The sequence below is a fragment of the Astatotilapia calliptera genome, chromosome 17 (genome assembly GCF_900246225.1).
Source record: "Astatotilapia calliptera chromosome 17, fAstCal1.2, whole genome shotgun sequence".
NCBI classification, from domain to species: Eukaryota; Metazoa; Chordata; class Actinopteri; order Cichliformes; family Cichlidae; genus Astatotilapia; species Astatotilapia calliptera.
Genome location: NC_039318.1, coordinates 32,865,777 through 32,876,779, shown reverse-complemented (window position 1 = coordinate 32,876,779; position 11,003 = coordinate 32,865,777). Strand labels below are relative to the sequence as shown.

The following is an 11,003-nucleotide window of genomic DNA, read 5'->3' as shown; positions in this document are numbered from 1 at the left end:
GAGATGAGAGGAGAATGACCAGACTTCCCCCAGCTGCTGGGAATTTGGCATAAATAACACAAATCCATGGACCTTTTATTAATACCCTTTCATTCTGAAAGCGAACAGGGTCCAACCTAGTACTAGCAAGGTACTAGATTAGGGGTGGGCAACTCCAGGCCTCGAGGGCCGGTGTCCTGCAGGTTTTAGATGTGTCCTTGATCCAACACAGCTGATTCAAATGGCTAAATTACCTCCTCAACATGTCTTGCAGTTCTCTAGAGACCTGGCAATGAACTAATCATCTGATTCAGGTGTATTGACCCAGGGTGATATCTAAAACCTGCAGGACACCGGCCCTCGAGGCCTGGAGTTGCCCACCCCTTTACCAGATCGATCCTTTTGTAGCGAGTACTAGCAAAGCATGGGTCCATCCAGTGGTGGTGGTGTCATGGTGTGAGGGTATTTTCTTGGGCTGTTTCATGCCAATTTAATTCAATTACATTTTATTTATGTAGTGCCAAATCACAACAGTTGAGGCTGTTTATATTGTAAAGACCCTAAAATAATAGAGATAAAAACCCCAACAATCAGATTACCTCCTGTGAGGAAGTACTTGGCAAGAGTGGGGAGGAAGAAATTATATTATATATGGTTATAACACCAGATATTGTTGCTGACCATATCTGTGCCTTTATGACCAATTTAGTACCAATTCTCTGATGGCTGCTTCCAGCAGGACATTGCACCATGTCACAAAGCTCACATCATCTCAAACTGGTTTCTTGAACATAATAATGAGTTCACTGTACTCAAATGTCCTCCACTGTGTTCAGTTCTCAACCCAGTGGAGCACCTTTAGGATGTGGTGGAACAAGAGATTCAGAATACAAGAAACAAAGGCAGTTGTGAAGGCAAATGGCAGTCCAGCCTGGTACTACTATAGAGAAGCATCTGGTGAGTGTATTAAGTGAAGGTGTGAAAGGAAACTCAACAATGTGGAATACCTCAATGTATTTATTGCTGTTGTTGAGTCAAGGTTACAATGTTCAACACATTCCTCCGCTTGGAAACTGCCTGCTTGTATGACATTTGGAGAGAGACTACAGATAATGTATTCTGCATAGGCTTAGCGCTACACAAGGAACAAGTGTCTGGTTAAACATGGAAATTTAAAAAGTGGACACAAGGCTGTAGAAAACAAAACAAAACACAACATTATGAAACCATTACATTAAAAAAAATACAAAAACGTCACATTTTATCATGCTTAAAAATATTTTGGTCCAGCTCCCCTGCTCTTTTCAGGAGCCATGGAATGTGATTGTCAGATTGTTGAGCAGTAACACCGATCAATTTAATGCCCTGACAAACAGTTCATATTCTTATAAGCTTGTGCTGCGCGAAAACGTGAAAAATCACAAGTCAAAATCATGCTGAGCTGCTAGGAGGCTTTAAAGTACTGTACCTCGGCTGTCCTAAATGCTGTCATTGCAATCATAAGGCCAGAAGTTTTAGATAGTGGTAAATATCCTTGTTACTATGACCTTGCTATATGTTTAGGCACCCTGATTTTACTTTGTATGCCCTCAATATGAAAAGTATTGCTGAGCATAAGAGTGTGCATAGAGGCAAAAAAGAAGTTAAAGGCAGATTAAAAAAACATGTCCTACATCATAAAACTTTAAGGCAGCAAAGGCACCACGTGCAACTGCTTTTAAGAGGAATGTCTGAAGATGTTTTAAAGTGTTCGAAAGCTAGAAAGAACTCAAACCCCCCCCCCAAAAAACATTAAAACATAAATTAAAAAAAACAAATGACATGAAAGGACAATAAATGTCAAAGTGGCCTTCTGAATATCCAACACTCCTGTCACCTTCAAAATCAACTGCCTGTTGGTGAATGAATAAAAAAAGCAAAAAATACCTTTTGTTATAAGTATACAGATGTTATATATGATACAGTATGATAGGTCATAGTCAAAACATCACATGTGCTAGCATATATTACTCAGACCATTGCTGCACTATTGGTAAGACAATAAAAGTGAAATAAGCTAAACTCTAGAAGTGCTTATATTTCTATCCTGAACAGGTGAACGTTGAATAATATAGCATTGTGTGAAGCTTTTGCTTTAAATATAAATAAAAAAAGAGAGAGATGGAAAATATTCTGAGGGAGAGAAGTGATATCGCCCATCTCTTTGGAATGTGGAAACTTTTGAACTCATCCACTCAGCACGGAGTACGAGACATAAATCTTAATTCTATTAGTTTTATTGTCTTCCTGGCAGGATTTTATAAAGTAATTAGTGATTTTAAATGTCCAAATTTCACAGCATTTTGTTGTTATCATACTTTATTTTTTTTTAAATTTTTTAGAAAGCAGAAATTATTGTGCAAAGGCACTATACGTGGTAAGCCTATAACAATATGCTGATGCTGTTTCGGTACAGTGCTCGGACAGTGTCTGTCCTGTCCCTGCGTGCTCTTGGGGGTCCCTCCTGGGGGTGTGGCATTTGGTTCTTAAGGAAAAGTCAAAGAAGATTCTTGGATTGTCGTGGTCCCCAGCTTTAGTGGCTCCTTCAAGACATTAGTGTCCCATACCTATCGAAAGACACAAAAACGAGTACATCAGTGGCCTGACTCCAAGTCCATATTCCCACACAGGTCTGTGTTAAACCAAGCAGTGAGGTGTTTAAATTTGGCTCCACAGAAGTCTGAGTTTATTGGACTTGTTTCGACTTCAAAACAAGGAGTCAAAATAGTTTTGCTAATTTTCCATATGGTACTGTGGAAAAGTCTTGACTCACCACTCGTCTTTATATTTTGATTACAAGGAGCAAGACTTTGGTGAAATATTGTTGGTTTTGAGCAAGAGTTCTTCAAGTTTCCCGAAGGTCTTTTATATTTTTTAAAAGACCACCCCTTGTAACAGAGAAATTAACTTTTTTGTTTGTTAAGCTACCTAACGCTGACCTATGAATCATTTAAGTTAAATGGAATAACAGACAGCTTAGCAAAGAACCAATTTTAAAGAGTAAGTCGTGCCCTTAAGAAACAGGAAACAATCCAAGCAAAGACCTAACGCAGGATCTGAAAGATGGCCTTTCTTTGAATCCATCTACTGATCACTAATATCAGAAATGCTCCCAGTGGAAAGAAGTCATGTCAAGTCATGACACAGAGGTACTTCAAATTACATGAGAACTGGTGTCAAAATCAGTGGCAAGTGAACCTATGGAGCGATGATTACAAATTATATTTTTGGTTCAAGTCGTCATCAAAATATATATGAACAGCAGTGAGTACACACACATCTGTAATGATTTGGGGAATGCATTTCAGCCAGTGGTGTTGGGGTCTTGTCAAAATTGAGGGAATTATGAATGCAGCAAAATACCTTCCATCATGCAACAGAACGAGGAAAGTGTCTGATTGGCAACAGCTTCTTTTTTCACTGTGACAATGATGCCAAACACACTCTCAGTCCACTACAAACATATCGGGATAGAAAAACACACACCAGAAAACTATCAGTCATGGATTGTCCTCCCCAGAGCCCAGATCTCAACATTACTGACACAATGTGGGATTGTCCTGACAGAAAACGATGCAAAAGGCAGTAAACATCCAGAGAAGAGCTTTGAATGTCCCCTCAACAAGCCTGGAGAATTACTCCTTAAGAGATGACAAAAACTAAGAGTACAGATTGTGTTGAAGAATAATGGTGACTTTCACACTCATGAGGATTGTACACAATCTGTTTTTGCCTTATATGCTGTACTTCAATGTTTCAATAAAACACTGCACCTATTTTCCATTTTTCTATCAAACTATAAAGAAATGAGGAGTGGCTTGAGATTTTTGCATAGTATTGTATTTCTAGGAACATGATTGTTATCGTACTAATTTTCAATTCAACTTTTCATTTAACACCATCATCAGGTCAAAACGTTCAGTTTCTCCAGTTAACCACCAAATTATTGCAGATGTTTTTTTCTCTCAGCCCAGCAATCATGCTAACAGGTTTACTGACACGACTGTTTGGCTCAAAGCATTGTTGTTTTTAAGCACTTAGTAAGTACTTATTTTTGTTCCCTGTTTCATAGTTCAATCCAACATCTAAAACAAGCCACATAATAATATTAACAGAGGTCCTAATGCCATTCAAGACCCTTGGTTACTTCTGATTTATTAAAAAAGTCGAATACAAGCAATTCTTTTGAATATTTCTGCATTGTTGAAGGACAGCAGATAAGTTGTGCACCCTGATTCATAAACTGCTACACTCAGTAAGCATTGAATTCTACCTATTTTCAAGTGTCTACATAATTTTGGAAACTCTCCAAGCATGTGGAGAGCGGGTGGGCTGTAAACTTCCACGCTGTCCACTCTGGTGTCAGATGTCTGTACGGTGTGACAGCCAACTCTTAGTAAGAAATAAAAAAAATAAAATAAATAAAAAAATAAAAAAAAGAAGAAACAAATCCTTTCTCATCCTCTGAGTCAGACTGCTATGGTGTGCTAATCTCGAACATACCAGTTATTAATGTGACAAACCGGCTTGGCAGGAATGCTGCTTGTAACGCTGCCCAGATCTAAGCAACAGACGTGGACGTGTGCAAGAGTGGAAAAGCTGAAAGGTCTGAGTGGTGTCAAGAAGGCTGTTGAGAGCATTCATAAAGGTGAAATTGGTTATGTGTGCGCGTGTGTGTGTGCTCTGAACAAACACCGCATTACGCTGACATGTGTGGAATCTCTCAAGGCCAAAAGCTCTCTTCTGCCTGAGGAGGAGGAGGCTGTGCTCGGATCTGATTTTAAAATAGCAAACAATGTATGTGTAAGTGGCATCCTAAAGCAGCAGCCAAACAAAAGGCCAAACCGCAAACCGAAATACTGCACGGCTGCCTGTGGAAGGACCAGTTATGCGCTTTGGAACACACGGTGTTGTGTAAGTCAAAGCGCAGGTGAGGTCATGCCTCTAATCCCGACAAAAATTAAAATGCTTAAGTGCTTAGACATGTGTCCAAACAAACACAAGTGGAAAAGTTTGCTGCTGGGGGAGTCAAGCGAACACGTGAATTTCTGTCGCTCCTCGCTTGTTACAAGAAGCTCCTGCCTGTACACAATGAGATAATCGATGTCCTTGTCCTTTAGTCGATTGTCTAACTTCATTTCCACATTTCCACCTCAACTAAAGGATTAATTGTGTACCCCTGTGGATTGAGGAAATCCCCCAGTCTTTTCAATTACACAAATGAAGAAAGCAGACAAAGTGGCCCAGCTCAGAATGAGCCAGTGAAGTTGAACTCTTCAGAGCGGCCGCACGCATGCCTGTGCGTGGAAAAACTCACCATTAGCAACTGATTTGGTCTCCCCTCTGCCTGCCACCTGGAAAACACGAAGACAAGAAGTTAATGAGCCAGCGAAGATGCAGAAAGACTTCCACTTGCACCTCGCCCACGGATTCTTGCGCCTATCCCACCCGCTTCTGCTGTCTTCCCTGACGTCACAGCATAGCACACTACCTAATGAAAACTCTAACCACCACTTTTCCTGTACAGGGCCCTTTTTTTACATCAGCACAGACCACCGCCTGGTGTCCTCCAGCCCCACTACTCACTTGCAGACCACAGCCTCTGGCCTGCGCTGTAGCTACTGCGGCAACACAAGGCTGCCAGATAAGAAGGAAAAGAGAGTTTGTAGAAAAATGAGTGGTTATGGTGGATATCCAGCCTTTTTCCCCACTTCTGCTAAGCAGAGTTTAAATTTACACACAGACATTCGATAAAACAGATCATTCCCATCAGCTTTTAGTCAAACGTGTTTGAAAATCAGAGGCGATAACAGTGATTCACAGCGGTCGAGCTGCCGCTGCACACCCCAGTGAGGCATCTCTCCTGTAAAGAATGCTGTAAACAGTTCCTCCATTAGGGCAATAAAAAGTAAAGTGAAGCTGAGCTGGCTCGAGAGCGGTGATTTGTGGCCGTCAGAAGGAGCAGCAGTGATGTGATGCAGCCATTTGTGAAAAGTTTAAAGCCTGCAGTTGGACAACGGGCACACTCTTTGTTTTTTTTGTAAATTTACAATGTAAATTTGATGTAATCTTCTGGATTTTGTTGCGTCGGCTTTAATAACCTATGGATGTTAATGGAGGCAACAGTGTAACCTTTCTTTAAACTGACTAAGTCCACTTTGTGTGTGTTATTTTACAACAATTGAAAAGATTTCTATTTCTTTCTAGTTTTTTTCTTTTCTCTTTTTGCAGAAAGTGGCTCAAAGTGTACTGCTCGTCAAAATAAAAGCCTCTAAAAACACTGCGAGTCAAGGAGGCACAAAAAGTGACATACACGTTAGATCACAAATCTCTAACTTTGGACTGAAACTCAAAAATGTCCAACCACAGCCAAAAAAACAAAACAAAACACATACAAAAAAGTCAGTGCAAAGCAGTGTGGGCTCATTCAGTCATAAGCGCTTTGAAAAAAAAAAAGACACAAAAAAGACATAGAATAGTTTCTCTTTTACCTCTCCAGGCTTATTCCAGATTTAACGGTGAGGTCAACTAGCTATCAGAGTTCTTTAAAAACAAAAAAAACACATAAACGTGATTGTTACTCTCAGTAATGCCACACAGGGTCGAAACATCATGAGATTAATCTAATATTTCTACTTCATCTCTTTAACAAAATGTTCTCTTTGATTGACAACGACAGGAAACTGGAGCAAAAAAATATATATGGAGAGCCATCCAAGACCGCAAACTGTTTTGGCAGAGTCAAAACTCCATTCTGGACTTCTTCCAGTACGTGGAGCACTAATCTGGATCTTTTCCTATACAAATCTCACTTCATGTTAAGCAAGTAAATGGGCTGATATTAATGACATCTACCTTGGCCGGAGAGGCGCCTTTGTTTTCCCATAGACTCCTCTTGTTGGTGACGTCAACAGGCTTCAGGTCCTGTCAGGGGGAGAGTCAGAAAGCAAGCGCATTATCAGTGCATGCTCTGCATTTGGAGCTCTGATTGAAAATGTTCATCGTGTGGCAGCAGTGGCGGTGTACCTGAGATGTAGGCAGGATGGAACGAGCGCAGAGAATGACCGATGCGATCAAGCGGAGAGGGGTTTGTGTGGAGGAAAAAGCGCTCACACGATAATCAATAGTCTGAGGCAATCCAAGTAAAACTCGAGAAAGACGTCTTAATGCTGTCACGTTGGACATAAAGTTATGTGCAGTGAAAGTTTCCCCTGCTCTGTTTTAACAATGTTAGCACACAGCATAATGCTCCAGCATGAATATTTGGATAAAGTCACAGCTTTAAATGTTTCTATACACTTGGGAAGGACAGGACAAAAAGCTCAATCATTGTCTGCAAGCAAACACTGCAACGGGTTTAGGATCAAATGCTTGAAAATGATGCCACGTCTACACTGTCCACACGCACTATAGCTGGAAATTACAGCTGCGAGAGCAGCAAGCTCACACACGTCATAATTCATTTTTATTTGAGGCCACCAGGTGGAGTCAGAGAGAGGATACAGCCTGCGTCCAACTGACCTGCTTCACTGCATCGTTTGAAAGTGATCATAAAACATGTCCTACACAGAACATAAGCAGCAGTAAATATGACACAGGCATAAAAAGACAGCGGGACTGGAGCAGGAGAGGGAATGCTGCACATTATTACTAGTCACTCTCACTGTTATGTGGAGGGTCCGCTACATTAAGAGCCGTTCCAAGCCAACTGGTCTAACGTGGGAGCAGCAGCGATGTCGGATAACTGCCCATACACCTGTTTTATTTCACAAGGATGGCCTCAGAGAACCTTCAACAGCACTTCACACTCCCAGCGAAATGGGAGGGTGTAGAGGCCACAGTGGGATTTGGCCTTGGTTGACAGTTAAAGAAAAACCCACCAGCTGTCATTGGATTCTGGGTCAACTTGTTAAATCGTGACTGGTGTACAATTCAGTTCAATTTGATTTATATAACGTGAAGTCATAATAACAGTCATCTCAAGAGTCTGCAATAACAGAGAGAAAACCTCAGCTATCAAAAGACCGCTTATGAGCAAGCACTTGGTGACAGTGGGAAGGAAAAACTCCTTTTTAACAGGATGAAAGCAGGCAGAACCAGGCTCATCGGGGGTGGGTCTCTGACAGAGGCCAGTGGCATCACTCTCTGCCAACCAAGCACCACCCACTTCAAAATAAGAGCCAAGAAAAACAAAACAAACTTTGGCAGAAGAATGACTACTTGTGTTTTCCATGACAACTTTATGATATTTAAAAGATGACCCTAACCCTAATGCAGGCCACTACCTTCATGTGCTCTGGTTCTGGATTTTGCTCTGAGCTGAGTGCTAAGTGTACTGTGCTCATACAGCGTTGACCTACCGCTGGCCTTCCTCCTGGTGTCTTGCTGCTCTCTGGGGTTTTATTCAGCCAGTCGTTGATGCGGCCCGCTACGCCTGTCTTTATCACAGCTGCTTCCTGTTTGGACAATGTCAAAGGTCAGCCAAGCCTGGTCATCACTGGCAGCGGGGCAGAGCAGGAAGGACCAGTGAACTGGGCTCTTTCCTGTCTGTCCTTCTCTCGCTCATACACACAGAAAGTTTCAACAACTTTCTAACATCCTGCACCACCTTTACTTTTTTCTTTTTTTTTTTACCTTGAATGTGCTCCCGCCGCTTCCAGGCGAGCTGAACACGTTGCCTTTCTCCCACATGCTCTTGATGTTTCGTATGCTGTCAGTGACCACGGGCAGATCCACGGCTCCAGAGCGAGGGGATCGAGACTCCTTGTTCTCTCTCTGAGGAGACAGAAATCTGGGTTTTAAGCTACGATAAAAGCTCAGGAAAAAAGCATAAATACTAACAACTCAATGCAACGTCTTTGTTATGTTTTGGCTAAGTTGGGGAGTCAAAGTAGAATGTTGTGCTCAGGAGTGGCACTTTTGGATTGATGATAATAATATTTCCAGAATGATAGCCAAAAATAGGCAGTGCAGGCACATTTTAGTCAAGCAAATTAAAACGCTTACGGAATGAAATATTACTTTTTCTGCATAGTTGCTTTTTGACAAATATTGGATATTTGCACTAGAGATGCACAGATCAATCAGTGACTGGTATGTGCAATGTGGGTGGAGCTATGATGATGTTTTGATTGCTTCAACATATCTATTTATGTACAGATAAATTATTGAGCCATAGCACAAACCATTGCTGTGCAATGATGTGTTTTAACTTTGTGATGCTCAGGGTTTGTAAGATTTAGTCAAGTTAAAACTGAGGGTTATTTTCCAATTTACACACAATATAAAAACTTTGTGAGGGTTTGAGCTGTCACTTGAGAAAGCATCGTGCCAAAAACAAAAGAAATCTTGAGAAAAACAATTGCTGATGCTCACAAAGCAAATGCTGGATATAAAAAGTTATCATAGTGTTTCCAAGTGTTGAGGACTGGAGTGAGAAGTATCATCAAGAAATTCAAACAGAGCCACACAAAGCAAGGCTGGCAGAGGTAGGCAGTGAAAGATTTCAAAGACTCTGAAAAGAAAACTAGTGAGAAATGTGTCTAAAGACCCCAGGACAACTGCCAAGACACTAGAGACACAAAAGAATGACTTAACCAAGTTGGGAATTGTGATGTCAAAGAAGACAATCACTAGAACCTCGCACAGGGAATGAACTGTGAGCCTGTAGACCTTCAAACCAGACTGAAGTATCCTAAGGAAAACCTCGAGAATGATTAGGTATACTAGAAGTCCGTCACCTGAGATGAAACTGGAGCTCTGTGGTTATAGAGATTCTGGTTATGTTTGGAGAAAGACGAGAGACGTGCACAACCCAAAGAACACCATCCCCACATTAAAAACACCATGGTGGTAGTATTATGCTTTGGGGATGCTTCAGTGTGTCTGGAACTGGGAATCTTATCAAGGTGGAAGGACTGAAGAAACAACAACACAAAACACACATCACTCCTCCAGAAGACTAAAGTGAACATTACTGACTGGGCAGCTTAAGGCCCGGACTTGAATCCCATTCAAAAAATCTGTGTCAGAAGACCATCAAATCTGGAGGAGCTTGAGAGATTCGCCAAAGAAGAATGGGCTGGGATTGCACAGGAGACGTACGTGAAACTTGTTGAAAATGACAAACAACTCCATCCATCATCCATCCATCCATCCATCCATCCATCCATCCATCCATCCATCAGTGTTTTCAAAGCTGATGCAGAGCTAACCTGAGCAGCTGAGGTGTACTGCTCCAGCCTGTTGTCTATCTTGGACACCACAGGACAATGAGACGCCTTCATTGTGCTGCTGGGCAAAAGCAAGAAATTAACATACAGTGCATGAAAAATCTAAATGCCCTGAAAATGATATACACATTACATACAGTTTGGGCTTTACGTCCTACACTACAGACCCTCGGGTCTAGCTCTCGATTGTATTGTTCATATTCAGCAAAAACAGGATTGCTTAAAAAGCGTTGTTAGTAGAGGTCAACATGACTAAAAAAGATGACGCTTACCTTTTCTGTGCTGACTTGTTTAGAAACTCGGCTCTCTCCTCAATCTGTAAAGAAAGGTTAGAAATCTGTGAGTTATAAAAATTGCATCAGAATTGCTCTGCTGCATGCAGTACATCTCTACCACACTTCAGATATTTATTACAGCATCCCTGCTGCTGATTCAAGTGCATCAATCCTTTTATTACCGTTAATATGAACTCATTTCTAACTTCAACATGTAGACACGCCTAGTTCTAAACAGTCACTAAGCTTTGATGATTAATAACATAAAGGGGATCTGTTAACCTGTGTGCAGCTTCAGATTTTGTTTTTCTTGACTCCACCAAAGACATAGTTCATAATAATCCTCATTTGTTTTAAACTGAGGCTTGCTGTGACACCTAAGGCCATCTCAGCTCGCTTTCCCTCCACTTCAAGCTGACTTCCCTTTGCCTTACCCGGCAAACAGATAATTTGAACAGAAGGTGGGTGGAGCTGCTAT

General features: G+C 41.3%; 1 protein-coding gene across 1 annotated transcript in view; it reads right to left on the bottom strand.

The window, feature by feature from the left end:
- Positions 1-2,451: 2,451 nt before the first annotated feature.
- The window catches only part of cald1a (caldesmon 1a), a 31,979-nt gene continuing 23,427 nt past the window's right edge, over positions 2,452-11,003 (bottom strand). The window contains exons 10-16 of the mRNA XM_026146265.1: positions 10,523-10,566; positions 10,233-10,308; positions 8,653-8,793; positions 8,379-8,474; positions 6,874-6,942; positions 5,336-5,372; positions 2,452-2,585 (exon numbers count right to left, since the gene is read on the bottom strand). Of these exons, the coding sequence (XP_026002050.1) occupies positions 2,572-2,585; positions 5,336-5,372; positions 6,874-6,942; positions 8,379-8,474; positions 8,653-8,793; positions 10,233-10,308; positions 10,523-10,566 (477 nt within the window). The 3' untranslated portion in view covers positions 2,452-2,571. The remainder of the gene's footprint in view (positions 2,586-5,335; positions 5,373-6,873; positions 6,943-8,378; positions 8,475-8,652; positions 8,794-10,232; positions 10,309-10,522; positions 10,567-11,003) is intronic.